Raw genomic sequence first — 23,387 nt, 5'->3', positions numbered from 1 at the left:
TTCTCACGGGTGCTGTCTGATATTGCACTGATGCTTTTGACATATAATGTGCCTTATTTTATGCATACGTCATGTTAACAGCAATACATTTCAAGAGTAGCGATATTAGTTTACTCGGTGTAAGCCCGTTTGCGATGGTGTACGTGGTGTTCAATTTGACATATAGCTGCCACTTGCAGGGCGGACAGCATCTGGCGATTATATGAAGGATTAAACAGAAGCTCTCGTGCTAGATGTGGCAAACAGTTACCTGAAAACTCCATCCCACAGACTTTACATAGCGGACTTGAAGCCAATGGAGATCTTTCATCCACTCTTGGAAAAGTGTAGATGGTTCAATTCAATTAAATTCAGCTTTATTTGTATAGCGCTTTTACAATGTAGATTGTGTCAAAGCAGCTTCACATAAATGGTCATAGTAACTGGAACAGTGTGGTTCAGGTTTTAGTGTTTTTAGTGTTTAGATGGTGGAGTAACATTCACCACATGGTCACTACTAAGATGTGTCATTATTTGTAACTTTAGGTGGTTTCTAAAACAAAATCTGTCAGTGTTAGCTGCATTCTCATCTTCAGCACTTTACAGTTTTTCGCGGTAGTAGCTCTCTCTGTCATCCCGAGCCAGAAGGCATTGACAGAGTGATTGACAGCTGATATTTCAGTGCTAAAGCAGTGGTGGGCCAATAAGAAGAGTGCAAAGGCGGGGCAAGCATTACGGACTTGGCTTTGTTTACTTCAGCAAGTTGACATGACAACTGTTTTAAACCATTCCTGAGCGCTGCGTTTCGCGTTTCAAGTGCAGAGATGCATTCTGCGTGATTGTCTCCTGAATCATGTGGTGAACATTTTGCAGTAAAAACCTGTCGCACACAACAATTTTACTCACAAATGCTCCCAAATATATTTTGAGGTCGCATAGGTAAAATTTCGGGCACATATGCGACCAAAATGGTCGCAATTTTGAGCCCTGTAAACTGGGAATGACAGTATGACTCTTTAACAGAGCTTACATGTGCTGCTGAAGATTGCAGACACAGACGAGAGGTCTGCACTGACTGTGGGCTATATTTTGTGTTGTTTTGAACCTGAATAAGCACTAAATGTCTGCTGTGTGTAGTTTTTCTGTAATTGGTAACATCGGAAACTGTAAGGGTCTGTATGTGTTCATATATGTTTAATTATTTTCATATAATTGCAGTTGTTACAGTAGGCTATTTCACACTGATCGCACGTCATTGATCTGCAGTTATAATCAAATGTTCATGGGAAAGTTAGTAATAAACATTTATACACAAGTATTTATGTGTGTAAAGCCTCGGTTTTGTGAGAAGTGCTTCTCATATATGTAAACAACCCGTACAGCTTTACTGTAGACATTTATTCGAGGGAGAAAGACGTTGACTGAAACTTTCTGTACACCACGCCCACCAAAAGGGTACCTATCCGCTTGTTAAGTGTGACGTCACATGGAGCGGCTTTCGGGTCCAAGCGCTCTATTCAACTGAATGGCGAGATTTATGAAATGGTAATAATAAACGTTTACAAAGCGATTTAATACTTTCGAAAGTCACGATCGCAATATATATGTCCATGCCTAATATCTGATGCCCAGAAAGTGATTCATTGTTTTATTAATTGTTTAAATTTTGGTATTTGTTATGCAGCAAGCCCAGAGATTGTTGTGTACACTATGACTTTATGTTAAATAAACTTTAATGTGTGATAGGAATAAATCATGAACGAATGATTTTTCCACTCAAATGAATGGCGGCTTGGACCCAAAAACAGTATTACATACGTCACTAACACGTCACCACTTAACAAGCGGATGGTAGTGGAAATGCAAGCCTGATAAAGGTGAGCCGTACCGTACTGAGCTGTACCAGTCAGTGGAAACGGGCCGTAACTGCAGCCGCCTGCTCTCGTCTACGATGCAGTTAAGGTGAGGCAGACCTCAAAGGAGCCCATTACCACCGTGTCAACTAAACACTTCTCATGTTTCTTTTTTCCCCTATTTATGTTTCTTACCTTCTTTATCAGTTCATGTTTTCTGTGTACCACACAAAACCAAGATAAAGATATTAAGATGCACATTTCACGCTATCCTGACTGAAATATAACGTTAGCCCTGACTCAGTTACATGAAGGCAAGTTCAAAATTAAGCTTATGTTAAGCTAAATTAAGTTTCTACATTCTAAAACATTTTTTTAAAAAAAATATAAAGTCAACCCAAAACACTTCATAATAGGTGCACTACCAAAACAAACGACTTACTATTTCTCCTGACTGAATACCCACAATGATTCTGGATCTACAGGCAGCCAATCAGCTTTCTCAGAGTCAGCTACATGCAGCCAATCAGCTTTTGTTGATCGACGTTCAGGCAAACATCCCGCCTACGGTGCTGATTCTGAGGCTAGTATGGGTAACTGCAGTCTGGAGAAATGGGTGTGGCAAAAGGTTTTTCATTGGTCAGTTTTTTTCCGGTAGGGGCGTGGCAAAAGGTTTTTATTGGTCAAATGTTTTATTTCTGGTCAAATGCGTTGACCAATTAGATGAACATATTATATAAGATGCTCGTTTAGCTTAAGGGTGGATCATTCTACTTTATGCTACTGGTGTTTAAAATAAAAAATTAAACGTTAAATTAAACGTAATCGCAAGTTTCATTAAAATAATGGATAAATCAGCATTCGAATGGATACAAATGCTTGAATATCATTGGACAAATTAATTGTTTTTGTTCTTTTTAGTGGTTATTTATAAATGCACTACTTGGTAAAGGGATGTATTCAGTACTATTTTAAACTGTGACAGTTGTTTCTCAGTGTCACTAAAATTATTGCCTAAAATAATTTAAATTTAGATTTTGACTTTTTTTTTTGTCTGGTAAATATATGTTGTTCAAATATCACAGATTTATAATAAAGTTAACTCATTAGTAACCTAATTTTAAGTGATATTAATCAATTTAGAACACAGACACAAGTTCAATAAACATTTCGGTTTAATTATCAAAAAACAAATAAAACAATCTCTTAATAAAAAAACATGCCATCCACTGACTACAAATCCATACATCCATCAGTTCACCACAAATCCATCCATTAAGTACAAATCCATCCATTCATCGTTTAGTAGCAGTGCATAGGGCAGAAGTCGTCAGACTCTTGTCTGAATAGAATGCTTTGTACATCCCTGTCCTCCCATCGCCACAGTATCCAGTGTTTTTGTAGAGCCAACCACAGGATTCACATCTGGAGAGCTTGAACTCCACTATATATTTGACCAAGATGGAGGATTCCATGAGGCCTCCTTCATTATAAACATGTAAAAGAACCTTTCTGAACAGGTCTGATGGTAGCTGAATTAAAGACGTTTCTGTGTGGAGTTTGCATGTTCTCCATGCCTTCGCGTGGGTTTCCTCCGGGTGCTCCGGTTTCCCCCACAGTCCAAAGACATGCGGTACAGGTGAATTGGGTAGGCTAAATTTTGTCAACTTTAATTTTGTCCGAATTAGCCGATAAACTGACAAAACGTAAAATACTTTTGTTTCCACGTGAGATCAGGCTGAGGACACCGACCCTCCCGGACCGAGTTTGGACACCCCTGATCTATATTAATGAATTATCCTCAACTTAAAGAACAAAACATTCTCTAATATCTTTTAAATGTGTATTGACAGGGTTTAACACATTTGGGTGCCGTGAATACTGAAAGAGTTAAGCTCTTTCAGACGAAAATAATGATTTTAAATAATAAATAATGAACTATTGCCTACATACAATCCTGATATCAAGTTACATGTACTCAAAAACCAGAGGACTTAAAAAATTTTTTGCTCAAACTGCATAGAGGATAGATCGACAGATATTTCAAGTGAATAATGAACGACTCAAACCTGATAGAATATAAAATAATCAATTATTTCCCCTATCTGCACATACAGCAATGAAAGAATCACTCGGAAAGGACTCGTTATTGCAGAGTCGCATTAAAGATTTGTTCCAGAACGACCCATCAATACTGCAAGTGTGCATATCTGTATGTTAATGTTACTCTCAGACGTGACACTCTTGTGTGTTTTTCAATGTTTCTGACTGACTGAATCTCACTTGTTTCTGTCCAGTGTGAGTCCTCTCATGTGTTTTCAGGCTTCTTAACTTACTGAATTTCTTGTCGCAGTGTGAACAGCTGTACGGTTTCTCTCCAGTGTGAGTCCTCTCATGTGATTTCTGGCTTACTAACTGACTGAATCTCTTGTCGCAGTGTGAACACGGATAAGGTTTTTCTCCAGTGTGAATCCTCTCATGTGTTATCAGGTTTCTTAACTGTCTGAATCTCTTGTCGCAGTGTGAACAGGTATAAGGTTTCTCTCCAGTGTGAATCCTCTCATGTATTTTCATATTTGATAACCGACCGAATCTTTTCTCGCAGTGTGAACACTTGTATGGTTTCTCTCCGGTGTGAGTCCTCTCATGTGTTTTCTGGCATCCTAACCAACTGAATCTCATGTCGCAGTGTGAACACTTGTATCGTTTTTCTCCACTGTGAATCATCTGGTGTTGTTGTAAGTTTGCAGCTGTAACAAAGGTCTTCTCACACTCAGAGCACACATACTCTCTCACACTGTTGTGGATCTTCTGATGTCTTCTTAAATTTACTTGATGTGCAAAACTCTTTCCACACACAGTGCATGAATATGGCTTCTCAGTTGCATGAACTCTAAGGTGATCATTCAGGCCTGAAGACAACCTAAATGATTTTCCGCACTGATCACATGTGTGTGCTTTCTTTCCAGTGTGGATCAACATGTGTCTTCTAAGGGCTGATGAGTCTTTGAAACTCTTCCCACACTGAGAACATGTGAATGGTCTCTCTCCAGTGTGGATCCGCATGTGGATCTTGAGACTGTCTTTGTCTGCCAGACTCTTCCCACACTGAGTGCAGGTGACACGTTTTCTGTTTTTTCTCTTCAGTGATTTTGTTTTTGCTCTCATTTTAACATGCTGTGTCTCCTCCATCAGGCCTGAAATAAATATGAAAAGACAGCATTTTATAGAAGTGATATAAACAAATGATAGCAGACAACAACTATAAAATCACGATTATTTCAGTCTTCAGCGAGGTACACCGATCTTCCAGTCACCGTCTTTATATAAATATTTAATATTTGCCCAAACTATTTTCCTTCATTTAATTTCAACAGCTGCTGTAACACATTGAGCCACTAAACACTGTTCTTATGATGTTTTTCTACAGGAGGAAAATGTGAATTACTTCCAAACACTTCAACTATAGTCTGTGTTAGTAAATGCAAGACTATTGATGAAATCCAGGCAGAACACTGTAGGACAACATTTAACTGTTCTAGAGTCTACAGCTAATCAATCTGTCAGATTCTGGAGTGCATCACAGCTCTAAGAGGAAAGCGGAGAAGGCAGAGAAATCTGTGCAACCCTAGTCATCCAAACTTGTTGGAGTCTTTAAAGAGGAGGAATGGAGCGAACGCAAGGTAAACCGCTACAGAATCCTACTTTGGTTCCGTTTTGAAGTGAGGAGCGTAATGTCCCTGGTGCTGGTGTTTGCTTGTTATCCAGCTCGACAAGCATGACGTGAAAAATTCAAACAGAGCTTTGGCATGTTGGCGGGCACTGAGGCAGAGAAAGACGTGTCATATCATCACAATTATGCTGTTTTTAACCACCCAATGCTTATTTTATGTTTTAGACAAGTAAATACACACTTGTACTAGTAAAACAAGACATTTAGAGCAGGGCCGGATTGGCTAATTGGGAGGACCGGGAGAATTCCCGCCGTTCCGTATTTTGGCTGCAGGGGCCGCTGTCCCTAGCTGCTAGCACTCTCAGCAGGCACACTTTTTTCATTTATTTACTTATTTGACCATAACTTCACTGTTTTTATTCATTATTTTGCCGCTGCTCCGCTCCTTTTATTTATTTTCTCGCAGCCCTCTGTCCAAAATGCAGCCTGCAGGTTAATGATGACGTAAATATCATTTGACCCCAAACAGCAGCACCTTAAGCCTAGTTCACACTACAGGATTTTAAACATCAGCAGATCGCTGTGCCGTTCACACTACATGACTTGACTTTGTGTCTTTTAATCTCTGTGGTGTTCACACTACGCGACACTCCGTGAACGATCCACAAGAGGGGGGTCACACACTACATGATCTGACAACATCTCATTCCCCATCAGCTCATTCAAGCTACCAAACCACAGCCAATTAAATTTTGAGGGAGGAGTCGTCTGAAAAAGCTGAACACTATTGGCTGCTTGTGTGCTGATGACATCACTGACAGCGTTTCAAGCTTTGGAGAAAGCATTTAAAAACATCGTCACATCAGCTGATTTATGAGCGGATTAATCACTCATCTGCAAGGTTTGAGTGGATAGATACACAGAGAGTTTTTAATTTTTGTAATTTTATAACTCTTTGAAATAAAACTAACATATTTATAACACCCTGCCCTTTTCTAACTATCAGTGTATTTCTTTCTGACATTGTTTTTTTTTTATTACAAAACAGTAAAGAACTGAGCATTTCTGCCTTAAATTACCATATTGGTTAAAATGACTGCACGCATGTCTGATACTTTTCACTGTGACTTTAAATATGTGTGCATTTTCTTGCCTAGCAACTTCCTGCTAACATAAACAAAACTGTCTGATGGCAAAAACATCAGTTTACTTCAGATATCTTTCAAAACAGCATATTCTGTACTGTTAAATAGCTCCTGTTTGAAAGTGAAAATGAAAGCCAAGACCTTTAAGTGTTTTAGTATCTTAACTACATATTTATAGGCTGTATTACCAAAAAAGATTTTATTTTTAGGGTAATGGTGTCATTAAATGTGATGCCAGACATTCAAAGCTTAATTTTAATATCTCAATAATAGCTTTGAATGTAAATATGATGTAACAGTATGGCGTTTTATATGAGAACAGTCAGAATGAGCAGTATGGTAATTCTAATAGTTACAGAATTCTAGTTCCACTGTTAATATAGCCTACTCTCATGTCTGTGCTAACGCAGAATGAAGCGAGTGCACTGATGCCCATTCTGACCAATCACAGATGTTTCTGCTGAGCTCCTGAACACACAGGCATTCAGCTCATGCTGATCTGCTCTCTCATTGGCTGCAGCTCGTCACTACATCTGACCACACGTGGGGTTGAGTCGGCCGACTGCTCTGGAATATTTAGCATGCTAAATGTTGGATTTCCGTCTGCGAGGTGTCGGCGACGCGTCAGCGAGCCTCGTTGATGCGTTGCTCAGTAGTTCACACATAAAGAGCGGCGAGCGCCGAGCACCCGCAGATTTCTTCCCGATCACAGCCCGATCTGTCGGCGAGCTCGTTAACTTCCAAATCGGGCTCAAATCAGGCTTAAAATCCTCTAGTGTGAACTAGGCATTAGTGAATATAGGAATTTGAATAATTAATATTAATGAATGTTACACCTGCTCAATGAAAATCAGATGATTCACTTCATTAATAAAGCTGACATGACTTGATCAGAAATCTAAAAAGGGAGAAAAAGATTAAGTAATCAATAGAAAGTAATACTGTGGTTCAGAGTCTTGCAGATTTATTAAAACGCACCAGCATAACAGTGCAATTGTGGTCCAGTGGTCAGCACGTTGCATTATGACGCTGCAAACTATTATACAAACTATTGCAATATATCACAATATTTATTGTATCGCGATATATCGTATCGTGACTCATGTATCGCAATATGTATCGTATCATGAGGCCCTTGCCAATACACAGCCCTATTGATTAGGTAAGCTTAAATTGTCTGTAGAGTATGCGTGTGAATGAGAGTGTATGGGTGTTTCCCAGTAAAGGATTGCTGCTGGAAGGGCATCTGCTGCGTAAAACATGCTGGACGAGTTGGCGGTTCATTCCGCTGTGGCGACCCCTGATTAATAAAGGAACTAAGCCGAAAAGAAAATAAATTATTATGCCTGTTATTAAACTGTAGTAATTTATAGCAATTTAAACTCCCCCTTCAATATGTAAAGAGCTTTGACTGCATAAACTCAGGGGAAGAATGTCTGAGTGCATCAATGACATCAGGGGTCCACTTTTTCTTGTGCTTGAATGTTAAAGCAGCCCTCATATGAATTGTCTGTCACTGATATGCCCCCGCCAATTTGAGTTTGAGACCCCTGTATGATTGAGTCAAGATTTTTTTTTTGATATCTGGATTGAAAACAGGACAAAACTACTACATAAATAATTATTATGATTTTAACAGCTTAGGAATGTTCAAGGACAGCATGTTTGTGCACTTTCTAAAGATTTTAGTTCTGTTTTTGAATAAAGGGTTGTAAATGAATTATTTTCTGTTTTTAAATCAAATTCATCAATTAATCGAAAAAAATAACAGACAGATTAGTCAATTATTAAAATAATCGTTAGTTGCAGCCCTAAAAAGTACATTTGAGTGTGTAACAGAAGAGTACGCAAACTTTGACACATACTCCTTCCTCATTAACTGAACGTTATGTTGTTTAGTCACGTCTCCTTTCAATCATCTCCACACATCATCCACATTTCTTCCATATTTAATTCCCTACATTACTGGAGATTCAGCTGTGTGTTAATCTGCTATTCACAAGTCTTTCATGCAGAGAATCTCCTCAGGTCTTTAGATAATAATAATACATTCAGAAGTTAATGATGATTCATGTAGCGGCAGTAATGAAGCAAATTAATAAAATACTACACTAAAGGAAGAAAACTAATAGTCTAACTTACAGAACTAAAATGCCCATCAGTGCTTCACACCCCAGTCCAGCAGGTGACAGTAGAGCACCTTTAATGCTGATTCACCACAAAACATCTACAGAAGAAGAGTCCAGTGGAGGAGCTCCAGACTTCTGTTCTGTGTTTACTTTATTATTAAAGTTTTTGCTTCTAAATGGGCGAGTTTGAACTACGAGTACAGTAATAAAGACAAAGAATAAATTAAATTTAATATAGTTTAGCTTCATTTTTCACTTGCTTTCTTGTAACGAAGTCAAAGTTAACATTATAATTCAGTCAGGATAGCGTGAAATGTCCATCTTAATCGCTTTATCTTGCTTTTTTTTGCGATACCCTCTGAAAATATGAACTGATAAATAATGAGAGAAATGTAAATAAGGACAGAATCATACCTGTTTGTGTATGAAATATCAGCTGAAATAACAAAGTCCAGCGTTCCTGATTGCTTCTGTAGAGGAATGTACAGTTGAGCCCCAATATATACTGAATAAAGGCAAGCAGCTGAAGTGTCCGTCAGATAAACAGTCTGGCAGCAGAAGGTTCAATATAAAAGCTGGAGTGTGTTGTCGTGATTTCTTCAGCACTGAACCTCCACACGAGTTTTCCTTGCTCTGAGCTTTTACTCGGATAATGCCTCTGCTAACTGTGTGCTCAGCACTACTGCCATCTAGAGGACAATAACAGCAGCATCCACTAATTGCCACATCCCCTTTCATTAGAGAAAACATCAACAACCGATATACAACATAAAACTCTCTAATTGTGACGAAAAGACAAAGTCACCTTCACACATAATTACCCACATAGTAATAGAAATAAATTCTATATAGAGTTTTACTGTAGTAAAGTACATGAATGAATCTGTTACTGATACAAGCAGCGCTTAATTTGAACCGGATCCTGTTCTGACTGTTCTTTCCCAGTCGTGCTTTGCTCTGTTTATTTATTTATTTATGTTTATTAAGCTCATAAACAGTGTATACAATTTATACATGCACCAACAAATAGGCAGAACAATCATATTTAACAATGAAGAAAAAGAAATGCAAAAAGCAAAAACAAAAAAAAAGAAACGGCTAAACACAGGGGTATATTAAAAAGTACATATTGAAAAAGCTAAATTTACTCAAACACAGGGAAAGAGCCGCAGACAATCTCGCAAATATACAATCTCAATGAAGCTCCAAGTGATTTTACAAGAAAGAAGTTAAAGGTTGTGGTAATATAATTTATATTCCAAAAGTAATGCAAAGTGTCAGTTTCACAGCACGCTGTGTAACTTGTTTTCTCTATTCGGTCAACTAGTTAGGCAGTTTCTGTCTCTATAACATGATGAGACCAGGCCTGAAAAAGCAGTTTACCCTGCTGACCACAACACTTCATTTGCATCTGACCCAACCTACATGCTGGAAATGTATAAATGTATAGTGTTAGCTGTGCAGTTTAGAGTTTGCTTTCGATGACGCCACAGCCATGCTGAGTTCTTCTTATTAAAAAGGATTCTGCTTTGAAGACAACCGAAAGGTTCTCCCTGGTTTTTTGGGCTCTTAAAAGTTTACAACAAGGTCTACAAGTCTTTGGATGCCAACAATGTTCTTTGTGGTCATGTGCAAGAAATAATGCTCCAAGATGACCAGATTCAACACTGTGTAGTGCTAAAAACCGAGATTCTGCCTAGCCAAAGACAAGGAAAGAAGACAGAGTTAACGTAACACAAGGCCTGGGTAATTAATCACCAAAAACCATGGGTGTAAATCTGATTTAACAGTAGGGGAGGGACAATAAATATAAAACTTCTTTCCAGCATTTTTTTGAAGGGGACACAAATAAAACAGCCGAATTTCACTAATAAAGACATGTCCCCGCAGTTAAAACGGTTTCATTATAAATATTAGTATAGCATGGAGACTTCATCATTATGATTGTTCTCAAATTTTTTCTCAGGTTCAATGACAGCAAAATTCTCTTTAAAACTATTTATTGCATTGTTTGTTGTGTTGTTTACAATCAGTAGACTGACTCCTGAAGCAGAATAAATGCAGGAAAAGACATTTTCCATACTCATAATAACTAACTTTAAAACGTTAAATTGACCAATCATATTGTAAATCAGTGAGCCTGTGAAGTTCATCTGCTAAACAGCCACAACTCAGAAAACATTTAAAAAAAAATTGTTCACCCCCCAAAAGAATTATCATCATCCCTTCAATAAAGCACAACACCCTTACCTGACACTGTACATCTGACTGACCCTGCTCTGGCCTGATCCTCAATCATTTCTTTCTCCTTTGCCTGTGATTGATAATGTGACATTAGTATTTTCATAAGCACTCATTCTGAAAGCCAAATTGCTTAATATGTGAAGTTTTTGTACTTGGCGTTTAGCTGCACTGAAAAATTATGTCCATTTTCTCTGTCATTTAATCCAATACATGACACTGCCAGGCAAGTTTATTTATGCTGTAGCACATTTTAGACACAATGTCAATTCAAAGTGCTTAACATAAAGAATGCAAAACTATCATAAAAATAATCACAACAACAAAAACAAAGAATTAAAAAAGGTCAACATTTTAATTTCAAATTAATTGAGTCACTTAAAACAGAATAGAAACTGATTAAACAAAAAAAATACAGTGGGGTTAGTGTGCACAGTGTAGCAGTGCTCATTTAGCAAATACACAACTAATAATATGCAAATTGTGGTCGTTAATGTTAAGTTAACATTATGCCAGGTCGTCACAAATGAAACAATGCATGGGAAACGGCTTTAGCGTTAGCAACAAGCTAATGTTACCTAGATAAGTAATTTTAATCCCTAATACAGCAGATTCATGGACAATTACATCCTTAATCAGCATTTTTGCCGCAAATAATTTATGAAAGAGTCAGTATCATTACTAACCTTTCTATCAACATGATTTGATTATAACTGCAGATCAATGACAGTGTGAAATAGCCTACTGTAACATCTGCAATTATATAAAATAAATAAATAAATGCAGCACACATACAGCCCTTTACAGTCCCCGATATGTTACTAATTACAGAAAAACTACACGCAGCAGACGTTTAGTCCTTATTTGGGTTCAAAAACAACTAGAAATATAGCCCAGTCAGTGCAAACCTCTCATCTGTAATTATCTTTATTCTTCTCCAGCACATGTGGCCTCTTATTAGAGAGTAATTCCATCAGTCCGAGTTCATAAGAGTTCAAAAGTTGATGATAATAGTTGAACAGGGCTGTTTGTTCATGCTTTAGGTTGCTGGAAGAATCATTTGCTCCTTTGTTTTTTTACTTCACTCTCGCGTTTGTCCGTTTCTGAAAGGATTGGATTTCAGAAGCACTTCAATGATCACGAGCACGTTATTATCATCAGCTCAAGAAGATCTTTATTTCAAATATAGACGCAGACGCGAGTGCAAGTAAGAAAGTGAAACCGCTCACGCTTTTAGACGGGCTTGTAAAACAACAACAGGACACGGCAGATCTTAGTCTTCTTGGCTTTGTGGCTGTTCATCAATACGATGATGAGGTTTGTTTGAGCTCGTGTCTACCATGGCTTGTTATTATATGTATATATTATTATGGTGTAATGTCTCGGCTGTGTTTTTAAAATTGCGGTTTCTTTGTTTTCATTCTTCTGCTTGTGTATGCGCTGGTGACGTGTCTCAGTAAACCAATAGCATTCAGCTGCGCGTCTAGCTCTGCCTTTTGGTACCCTTTTGTCTTGCTTAGTACCCTTTCAAAAAGGTACCCAAAAAGTGGTACGGTTTTTGGTGCCCTTTGACAGTAGGAACAGCCTTAAAAGCAGGGCTTTACATTAGCTTTTTTGATCACCAGCCACAGTGGCTAGTAGTTTTCCAACGTTACCAGCCATGCTGCATTTTCACTAGCCACAATTTTGTTGTATATTTTTATATGCATAAATATGATTTAGACATGCTAAAATGACTTGATTTAGATTTTGTGTTATGTCCACATGCCTCCTCATTCATTTCACATTTTCGTGTATGAGCAAATGGGTCATGGTTTCACAGTGTGCAATTAGTGTTTATTTCACATCACTTTTCAGAACTCAAAATTAGGGATTTACCCAATTTATCTCTGACCACTCCAAACAATAATTATTTCTTTGCCACAAATTTTAAATGTGTCAAACAAGCTAAATATAGCTGTATACTATACTTGTTATTTAACAAAACATTTATTTAAAAAAAAAACAAAGAAAAACAATTGACTTTGAAAAATAATTATTGTCATGTATCAAAAATATGCACAGTAATCTGTCCTCGCTAAAGGTCTCTCAGTTCACCAGTTAACCACACATAAATGGAGTTAATCTCATATTAAAGCAAATGTTGTAAAAAATGATAATTAAACTAGGGCTGCTCGATTTTGGAAAAAATCATAATCGCGATTATTTTGGTCATAATTGTAATCACGATTATTCAAAACGATTATCAGTTGAAGTCAAAATTATTAGCCTGAGAATTTTGTTTTTTTAAACAACTATTTCCCAAATTATGTTAAACATAGCAAGGAATTTTAACAGTATTTCCTCTAATATTTTTTTCTTCTACAGAAAGTCTTATTTGTTTTATTTTAGCTAGAATAAAAGCAGGTTTAAATGAAACCCATTTTAAGGTCAATATTATTAGCCCCCTTAAGCTATATATTTTTTGATTGTCTGCAGAAGAAACTACTGTTATACAATGACTTGCCTAATTACTCTAATTAAGCCTTTGAATTGCACTTTAATCTGAATGCTTGTATTTTGAAAAACATCTAGTAAACTGTTATGTACTGTCATCATAGCAAAGATAAAACAAATCAGTAATTAGACATGATATATCAAAACTAATATGTTCAGAAATACGTAAAAAAAAAAACTTCTTTCCATTAAACAGAAATTAGAGGAAAAGGGTTGGTAATATTCTGGAGGGCTAATAATTCTGACTACAACTGTATATATACAGTTATTTTCCACCCTGCAAAGGAAAGAGAAATAAATACAATAGAATAAAAATATGAAACAAACTGTGCTTTAAGCATCTTCACCCTAAGAAGAACACTTTAGCTATAAAAGTCTTTCAGTCAAGAGCAGCGAGGAATTTTCTCGTCGTTTGATTAATGATAAAACAGGCGGCAGCATTTCGGACTGTCACTTTAAGGGTTTCTCTTTCACGTCTTTTGATTCTCAACTTGTTTGTTTATTATGCAAATGAGGTTTAATATGAATAATCACTAATCACCGCGTTTTGACACCTATTTGACCATTTAAGCGCTCATGTTAAGATGACTTTAGATGACTGCGCTTCTCTGTTCGTCTCAGTGTGCGAATGAGGCCGAATGCTGAACGTGTGCTTATGTGTGTGCGCGTGTTGCACAGTCTTTCGCGCTTTTGGTGCAATAATCGTTTATCTCGTTTAATGGTATTTCATAATCGTTAGAAGCCGAAATCGAAATTGGATTTTGGATTAATTGCACAGCCCTAAATTAAACCATATAAGCAAAAATAACCGTAAGCAAAAGAAAGCAGGTGACAAACATACCGTGTAATAATGCAAGGATGATCACATGGTTAAGGCCAATTAATAATCTTTTTTGATGACTATTTGAAAGAGATCCGATCACAGTTGCGTTCCAAGCGCGTGTGCTTCAAGGAAGGAAACAGGAGCGCGCACGCTTTAAACTGTTGCGCGCATCACATCAGCTGTTAGCGCGAGTGATTATCCTCTCATTTGGTATTCATCTGCTTTCGCGAATGCAATTTTTTTTGTTTTGTTTTTTTGTTAGTCGTGCTATTTCTCCATTCTAAGATCACATACTGGGTCATTCTTATAGTCGAACCCTGCTTTTAAGAAAACCACGATTTAAAAATTACTTTCAGCCAGCCAAAGTGGCTAGTGGGAGTGACTGTCTAACCCGCCAAAGCTGAAATCTACCCGCATTTGGCGGGTGTTAATGTAAAGCCCTGCTTAAAAGCATACAGAAACGAACCACTCAGTGGAAACGGGCCATCAGATACTGTCAACTACAACTAGAGTAAATCAGTGGCACATTTCTGCTGTCTTTTCAGCACACCTGCCTGGAAGTCTAGTATACCAAGAAAGAGCTTGATTCGCTAGTTCAGGGCGCCAACGCAATCTCACGGCAATTCGTAACTTTTTGATTTAGTGGCTAATTCGTATGAATTCAAATGATTTTCTGCTGTCAAGTTACATGTAAAGACAAACAACTCCAAAACCAGAGGACTTGAAAATATGAATCATTTTTTTTGCAGCTCAAAGTGCATAGAGGATGGATCTACAGATATTTCATCTGATTAATGAACGACTCAAACCTGATAAAATAAAAAATAATTGATCATTTCCCCTATCTGCACATACAGCAATGAAAGAATCACTCTGAAAGGACTCGTTATTGCAGAGTCACATTAAAGATTTGTTCCAGAATGACCCATTAATACTGCAAGTTTGCATATCTGTATCTCCAGTGTGAATCCTCACATGTGATTTCAGGCTTCTAAACTGACTGAATCTCTTGTTGCAGTGTGAACACTTGTACGGTTTCTCTCCAGTGTGAATCCTCTCGTGTGTTTTCAGGCTTCTATACTGTCTGAATCTCTTGTCGCAGTGTGAACACCTGTACGGTTTCTCTCCAGTGTGAATCCTCTCATGTGATTTCAGATTTGATAACTGACCGAATCTCATGCCGCAGTGTGAACACTTGTACGGTCTCTCTCCAGTGTGAATCCTCTCATGTATTTTCTGGTTTCCTAACCAATTGAATCTTTTGTCGCAGTGTGAACACTTGTACGGTTTCTCTTCAGTGTGAATCATCTCATGTATTTTCTGGTTTCTTAACTGACTGAATCTCTTGTCACAGTGTGAACACTTGTACGGTTTCTCACCAGTGTGAATCCTCTGGTGTTGTTGTAAGCTTGTAGATGTAAAAAAAGTCTTCCCACACTCAGAGCACACATACTCTCTCACACCGGTGTGGATCTTCTGATGTCTTCTTAAATTTACTTCATGTGCAAAACTCTTTCCACACACAGAGCATGAAGGTGATCATTCAGCTTTGAAGCCAACAGAAATGATTTTCCGCATTGATCACATGTGTGTGTTTTCTCTCCAGTGTGGATCAACATGTGTCTATTAAGGTTTGATGAGTCTCTGAAACTCTTCCCACACTGAGAACATGTGAATGGTCTCTCTCCGGTGTGAATCCTCATGTGGATCTTGAGATTGTCTTTGTTTGCCAGACTCTTTCCACCCTGAGTGCAGGTGACACGTTTTTTGTCTTTTCTCTTCAGTGATTTTGTTTTTCCTCTCATTTTAACTTGCATGTCTCCCCAGTCAGGCCTAAAATAAAAGTGAAAAGACAGCATTTTATAGAAGTGATATAAAAAATACAGATCTTCCAGTCACCTTCTTTATATAAATATTTAAAACTTGCCCAAACTATTTTCATTCATTCATTCAATTGCAACAACTGCTGTAACACATTGAGTATTAATTATGCAGTGTTTTTAACCACCCAATGCTTATTTTATGTTTTAGACATGTAAATACACACTTGTACTAGTAAAACAAGACATTTAGAGCAGGGCCGGATTGGCTAATTGGGAGGACCGGGAGAATTCCTGGTGGGCCGTTCCGTATTTTGGCTGCAGGGGCCGCTGTCCCTAGCTGCTTGCACTCTCAGCAGGCACACTTTTTTCATTTATTTATTTATTTGACCGTAACTTCACTGTTTTTATCCATTATTTTGCCGCAGCTCCGCTCTCTTTATTTTCTCGCAGCCCTATGAGCAAAATGCAGCCTGCAGGTTAATGATGACATAAATATCATTCGACCCCAAACAGCAGCACCTTTTATATTTCGATTTTAAATCGAAATCGATCGAAATTTATGCTCAATTTCGATTATCGAATCAAAAAATAGAATCGTCGATGCTGCCACGCCCCCATGTCACGTCAGCTTGACTTGCCAAGCGGGAAAAAACACGCTTGTTGAAGTGCTTGTTAAAGGGTCACGAAACACCAAAACACATGTGTTTGAGCTGTTGACAGTCGTATATGTGTCCCACACTGCTAAAAACACTATTAGGACACCTATATTTCACTAAAAAGTGTAAATTGGTTGTTTTTGCGTTATTTTAAGCAAATTCGTACTTCTGGTTTGAAACGAATTTTTGAAGCTGCGTCACGGTCATGACATAATAGCGTGTATTCCAGCGTGCAGACTGAACGTCTGTACCAGAGTGTGTCTTATTACGTCTTACAGTGTGTTGCATTAATGCATGAGTAAGGCTTGGTTCACACCAATCAGCGCGCTCTATTGTGCAACTTCATTAATATTCATTAGTCACAGTGTAGACAGCAAAGACGCCACGTTGTGTTGGCAAAACAAGCGTGAAGTGTTGCTTTTATAGTTTGCTGCAGTTAAGTTTCGTTTTCATTTTCTCTCTGTGAGAGCGCAGACTCACGCGTGGATTAACAGTGTACGCGACGCTCGACAACAACTTATGTGTCTAAGGAGGATTATTGTTTACCTGAGAGCTGTTCTCATCTGCAAACGCTGAGATCCAGATTGTAGTCTCCTCTAAATAAAGATGCGGCTCTAGTTGCTGGTGATTGTCCTGTCTCTACAGATTTGGTAAGTGAGCGACCAGTGCTCTTTGTTTATTCAGTTCGTATTTTATTCGTACAAACAAACTATTGCACCGAGTACAATAGTTAGCACTAACAGTTACAACCAAACTATAACCTCGTGTTGGATTTTGTGACCGGAATAACACACGCGGCTTTCTGACACTACCTGCTGTGTGCATCTAAGTTTCCGGGAAATGCTGAGGTTTTTTTTTTCTCTCATTCGCCGTGCGGTATCAAACATTGCATGAAAAATACACGCTTAGAGCAGATCCTCGAATCAAATATCTCGTTTGTCGTGAGGGGCAAGAATGAATTCCCTGAATGAAAGAGCCAAACTGCAGTTAAAGTCCACCATTTAATAATTTGGCAAATAATTCGACTACAGATGTCCATGTAAACACAGTCACATTGTCCGCTGTGGGTGTGTGTTTTGACTCTGAAATTCAGCGCGCCCAGATAGACACTCCCACACCAAGCCGCTTTTCTTCCTCCGACACTCCTCCCTAAACAGAGCTGGACACGCCCACTTTTCTGACTTTTTCCAAAGTAGAGGTGTGAAAACACCCTGCTGAAACGAGGGGGTTTCATGGCCCTTTAAACTGTGCAGACGCAGGAGAGCCATTGACAGAGCTTAAACCTTCAGGGCTCGACAATAAGGACTGCCCGATAGCCCGGGGCCAGCGTGCGAGACGCTCAGGCCAGTGTACAGTGCTGCCTTGTTGGCTGACAGATCGAGCCTGAGCTGCGTGCTGCGACTGTCTGTCAATTGTGTGCAAATACAATCTTACGGTGCTTTCACACATAGACGTTTGTTTCGGAATCTGTCTCGTTTCCCCCGTTAGCGCAGTTTGTTTGGGATATATCCAGCAGTTGCGCTCAGCGCTCGCATCCGCGCCAAATCAATCAGCCTTAATGAGATGGTCTCTGCCCTACTGAGCGGATTGATTGTAGCGAGAAAACAAAACAATGCAATGAACTAACGACCCAGGCTATATCACAGTGTATTATGATCGTGTAATAGCCATATATACGGCTATATGTAGAGAGAATAATGAGCAGGGCCAGATGTCATTCTTACCGGTAAATGCGAAAGTGAAAGCATGCTGAAATATTACCGAGAGCTGTTTATCCAGCCTGATCTCAGTTTATCTGTCAGGAAAATTGACCGAAATTACTATCTGTTAATTTTTCCATATTTTAATCGTATAATATGTTGTATTAGGCCTGTTGTTTTGTTTATTTCCGCACTGACAGCTCGAAAGAAAGATTTACATTGATCTGATGAAGTTTCGGTTCATCTGCTATTTCTCTCTGTAATTTAAGCCTATAATACAGAATTCTAGTCAACGTTTCTTTAATAGATTGATTAATTCAATAGATCGATTTTTACAAAACCTGAAAATTGAAATGAGACTTTGTATATATAAGAAAGTCTGACCTCTGCTTTATATGTCTGTGGGTTGTTAAAATTAAAGTGCACATTTTCACTTATAAAATATTCTATACACAAGTGCTCTAAAGTTTGGGGTCAGTATGATTGTTAAATATGTTAAACTAAGCTTCTGCTCACCAAGGCTGCAATTATTTCATCATAAATACAAATTGTGAAATGTTGCACTATAAAATAACTGTTCAAAAGTAGTTTATCATTTAATTTATTCATTTATTCCAGTGATTTAAAGATGAAATTTCAGCTTCATTACTCCAGTCACATGATCCTTCAGAAATCACTAATATTAATTATTATTATATTTATTAATGGTAATAGTAACAAAAGCAATAATGTCTGGAGTAATAATTTTATTTGAAACTACATACAATAACAAAGCAGTTATTTAAAATTTTGATAAATATTTAACAATTTAACATTTTTTACATTTAATAAATGTAGCCTTGATGAACTGAATGTTTTCTTAAAAACATTTTAAAAATGATTGTAAATATATATATACATTTGAAGTCAGAGTTATTAGCCCCCTTTGTTGTTTTTTTTCTTTTTTTTAATATTTCCTGAATGATGTTTAACAGAACAAGCAAATGTTGATAGTATGTCTGATAATATTTTTTCCTCTGAATAATGTCTTATTTGTTTTATTTTGGCTAGAATAAAAGCAGTTCTTAATTTTTTTTATGAACCAATTTAAGGTCAAATTTATTAACCCCTTAAGCTAATTGTTTTTCAGACTGTCTCCAGAGCAAACCATCGTTATACAATTACTTGCCTAATAACCCTAGCCTGCCTGGTTAACCTAGTTAAGACTGCTTCAATCTTTTAATTTCACACTAGTACTCAGTCATTTTAGCAAACACCTCAGATACTGTTGGCTGGTTCCTGTTGGTTGTGCACCTATTTTTACCGACGCCATTATAACGACACAGATCACTGCCTATTCACAAGAAAAAAAAGTGATTGACAGGTGGAAATTATGTGTGTAACTTGCCTTTATTCATTTACTGTATGATTTGTTTATGGGTAAAACAAAGACCATGCAGGTCAGGTAGTTTAAATGGTAGGCTACAAATAAATAATTAGTTATTAATTAATTAATTATTCATAATCGAAAATCGAATTGAATAGTGACTTAAGAATCGAAAATGTAATCGAATCAAGGATTTGGAGAATCGTGACACCCTTATGTACAAGTGCCTCAAACTCACTTATTTTAAGGCAGGAACCAGCGGACGTGCAACAACTTTTACTATGAGGTAAGCACAAAACAAAACTTTCCATCTGGGGCTCCACACTTGTAAACAATCGCTCCATCGGGCTCACACGGCTCTCAGCCGACAAATCACAGAGCTTGTAATACGCGTCGTTGTGTTGTGTAGTTACATTTTTTGAGAGGTGCACGTCAGCGCTGCAGACGGCCACGGCGTAGGGCTATGCGTCAACGCGTAGGCTGCGCCGTAGCATACACAAGTGCTTGACGCAGAAGTATAAATCAGCCTTACGAGTGAAATGATTTTGTTCAGCCTGTCAAACTCTTCCAGAGCACCGATAGTTAATCTTAATAAATTATGTTTTTCTATGAAGCCCTGGGTAAAAATTCTGGGTGTTATTCTAGATGATAGCTTGAGCTTTGACAAACAGATAATTATTGATAGTTCTCTCTGTGTTGGCGTGGATTTCCCCCAGATGCTCCGGTTTCCCTCACAAGTACAAATATATGCGGTACAGGTTGATTGGGTAAGCTAAAATTGTCTGTAGAGTATGCGTGTGAATGAGAGTGTATGGGTGTTTCCCAGTAAAGGATTGCTGCTGGAAGGGCATCTGCTGCGTAAAACATGCTGGACAAGTTGGCGGTTCATTCTGCTGTGGCGACCCCTGATTAATAAAGGAACTAAGCCGAAAAGAAAATAAATTATTATGCCTGTTATTAAACTGTAGTATTTTATAGCAATTTAAACTCCCCCTTCAATATGTAAAGAGCTTTGACTGCATAAACTCAGGGGAAGAATGTCTGAGTGCATCAATGACTTCAGGTTTTACACTTTAAAAGCTTACAGAACTAAAATGCCCATCAGTGCTTCACACCCCAGTCCAGCAGGTGACAGTAGAGCACCTTTAATGCTGATCCACCACAAAACATCTACAGAAGAAGAGTCCAGTGGAGGAGCTCCAGACTTCTGTTCTGTGTTTACTTTATTATTAAAGTTTTTGCTTCTAAATGGGCGAGTTTGAACTACGAGTACAGTAATAAAGACAAAGAATAAATTAAATTTAATATAGTTTAGCTTCATTTTTCACTTGCTTTCTTTTAACAAAGTCAGGGTTTTTATGTGTAACATGGAAATTTGCATCTTAATCCTTTTATCTTGCTTTTGTGCGATACCCTCTGAAAATATGAACTGATAAATAAGGAAAGAAACATAAATAAGGACAGAATCATACCTGTTTGTGTATGAAATATCAGCTGAAATAACAAAGTCCAGCGTTCCTGATCGCTTCTGTAGAGGAATTTACAGTTGAGCCCCAATATATACTGAATAAAGGCAAGCAGCTGAAGTGTCCGTCAGATAAACAGTCTGGCAGCAGAAGGTTCAATATAAAAGCTGGAGTGTGTTGTCGTGATTTCTTCAGCACTGAACCTCCACACGAGTTTTCCTTGCTCTGAGCTTTTACTCGGATAATGCCTCTGCTAACTGTGTGCTCAGCACTACTGCCATCTAGAGGACAATAACAGCAGCATCCACTAATCGCCGCTACCCCTTTCATTAGAGAGAAAACATCATCTGCAGAGCACAAGACATAGACATGATAAAACTCTCTAATTGTGACTAAAAGACAAAGTCACCTTCACACATTTAAATATAATTACCCACAAAAAATATAGAAATAAATACTATATAGTGTTTTACTGTAGTAAAGTACATGAATGAATCTGTTACTGATAAGATTGTTCCGCAATCTTTCCCAGTCGTGCTTTGCTCTGTTTTATTTATTTATTTTTATTAAGCCCATAAACAGTGTATACAATTTATACATACACCAACAAATAGGCAGAACAATCATATTTAACAATGAAGAAAAAGAAATGCAAAAAGCAAAAACAAAAAAAGAAACAGCTTTTTGGAGCCTTTTTGTTATGAGACAATTGGATCAGTGAAAGGTATTGTTTAAATTTGTTTAAAACCCCCCACAAACATAGGTCTGGAGTTAGAAAATTTTGACTTATGAATGTGAAAGTTAGCATGCAGCAAAATTAAGTTTGCCACATACAACTGTTTACTTTTAGGTTGTTCATACTCAGTAAAGCCCAATACTACATCTTTCCAATACAAAGTACATTCATTACACTTTTTACATCGAATAAAATTCAAGACATTTTTTCTAAATATTTTTGTAAATGGACAGTACCAAAGAAGATGGACAACAGTTTCAAAGGTTTGCTTTGTTTGGTGGTTGTAAGTTCACGCTGTTGACGCCATCATGTGGTTTGTGTTTGATTGGCGAAAGGAGGGAACGCGTGTTCGAAAATAGAATCAGTGTTCCAAACCGCAGAATGTTGAGAAGAGGAAGTTCTAGAAGGTTCTGGTGTATTTCCGTAAGAAATCTGAAGTACTTTAACCGCTAATATTGGCCATAATATTATTACATGTCGGACGCGAATCGATCAAAAGTACATTCTCGAGTAAAAGTGCAAACAAACTACAAACATGGCGGACGCGGGGGGCAACCGTCAAAAAGTAGAGGCTTAGGTAGCATTGTTTGAATGACTATTAATTAACATCTAGCTGACTGGAAAATATTTAAATCACGTTTTCCGTGTTATATTTCATCTGCAACAACAATGTGAACTAATATAAAGACGTGTTTAAACATTACCTTCTGAATGCATAATTATCCAAATACCTGAAAAGATTTCTCAGCATGAAAGACTCGTGAATGGCAGATTAACCTGCTGCTGAATCTACAATATAGAAGGTAAGTAAAAATGAAAGAAATGGGAATGTGTCGAAATGATTGACAGGGGGAGTAAATAAGCAACATAACGGTTTATTAATAAGAAAGTAGTATGTCCCAAAGTTTGCATGCTATTCTGTTAAACGCTCAAGTGCCCCTACTCCCTTTTCTTCACAAAAGTACATACATTTCAGAACGTACATGTCTGCGAATTGGGACAAAGCAAATGAGTTTAGTATGGAGAAGATCAGGCTCATTTAAAACGACTTACTAAATCAGAGAAAATTTGTCTTCAAAAAGTATTTAATTTCTTCTTAATTTTATATGGTGTGTCTCCTCCATCAGGCCTGAAATAAAAATAATGCATATTAAATTTATAAAAAGTGTAATAGACAACTATGAAAACGCGATAACTTGATGCAATTTATAAATCATGCAAGGTACACTGATATTAGAGGGATACAAAGTTAGCGTTAGCTCTACTATAAAAGATCTGGGTGTCATATTAGACAGCAACTT

The 23,387-nt window shown here is 37.6% G+C and overlaps 2 protein-coding genes, 1 long non-coding RNA gene and 1 other non-coding gene across 4 annotated transcripts in view; 2 read left to right on the top strand and 2 right to left on the bottom strand.

Moving 5' to 3' along the window:
• The window catches only part of LOC147845474 (uncharacterized), a 154,036-nt gene that overhangs the window by 110,060 nt on the left and 20,589 nt on the right, over positions 1 to 23,387 (top strand). The gene's annotated exons all lie outside the window — the stretch shown is intronic.
• Positions 2,990 to 9,414, bottom strand: LOC101884528 (uncharacterized). The gene is made up of 2 exons (XM_087243813.1): positions 9,194 to 9,414; positions 2,990 to 5,029 (listed from the first exon to the last, which is right to left on the bottom strand). Exon 2 carries the CDS (start codon positions 5,022 to 5,024, stop codon positions 4,062 to 4,064), a length of 963 nt encoding a protein of 320 aa, XP_087099939.1. The 5' UTR covers positions 5,025 to 5,029; positions 9,194 to 9,414; the 3' UTR covers positions 2,990 to 4,061.
• LOC147845475 (uncharacterized) lies at positions 3,148 to 8,370 on the top strand. The gene is made up of 4 exons (XR_015480307.2): positions 3,148 to 4,950; positions 5,028 to 5,128; positions 5,263 to 6,045; positions 7,444 to 8,370. It is a non-coding gene; the product is annotated as an uncharacterized LOC147845475 (long non-coding RNA).
• LOC101882703 (uncharacterized) lies at positions 11,357 to 23,215 on the bottom strand. The gene is made up of 3 exons (XR_015480302.1): positions 23,140 to 23,215; positions 21,357 to 21,697; positions 11,357 to 16,172 (listed from the first exon to the last, which is right to left on the bottom strand). It is a non-coding gene; the product is annotated as an uncharacterized LOC101882703 (transcript).

The sequence above is a fragment of the Danio rerio genome, chromosome 3 (genome assembly GCF_052040795.2).
Source record: "Danio rerio strain M-AB ecotype USA chromosome 3, GRCz13ab, whole genome shotgun sequence".
NCBI lineage: Eukaryota > Metazoa > Chordata > Actinopteri > Cypriniformes > Danionidae > Danio > Danio rerio.
This window is presented reverse-complemented; position numbering and strand designations above follow the sequence as displayed.

Coding starts and splice junctions, on each gene's coding strand:
- LOC101884528 (XM_087243813.1), bottom strand. CDS start 5,024: ATGGAGGAGACACAGCATGTTAAAATGAGAGCAAAAACAAAATCACTG.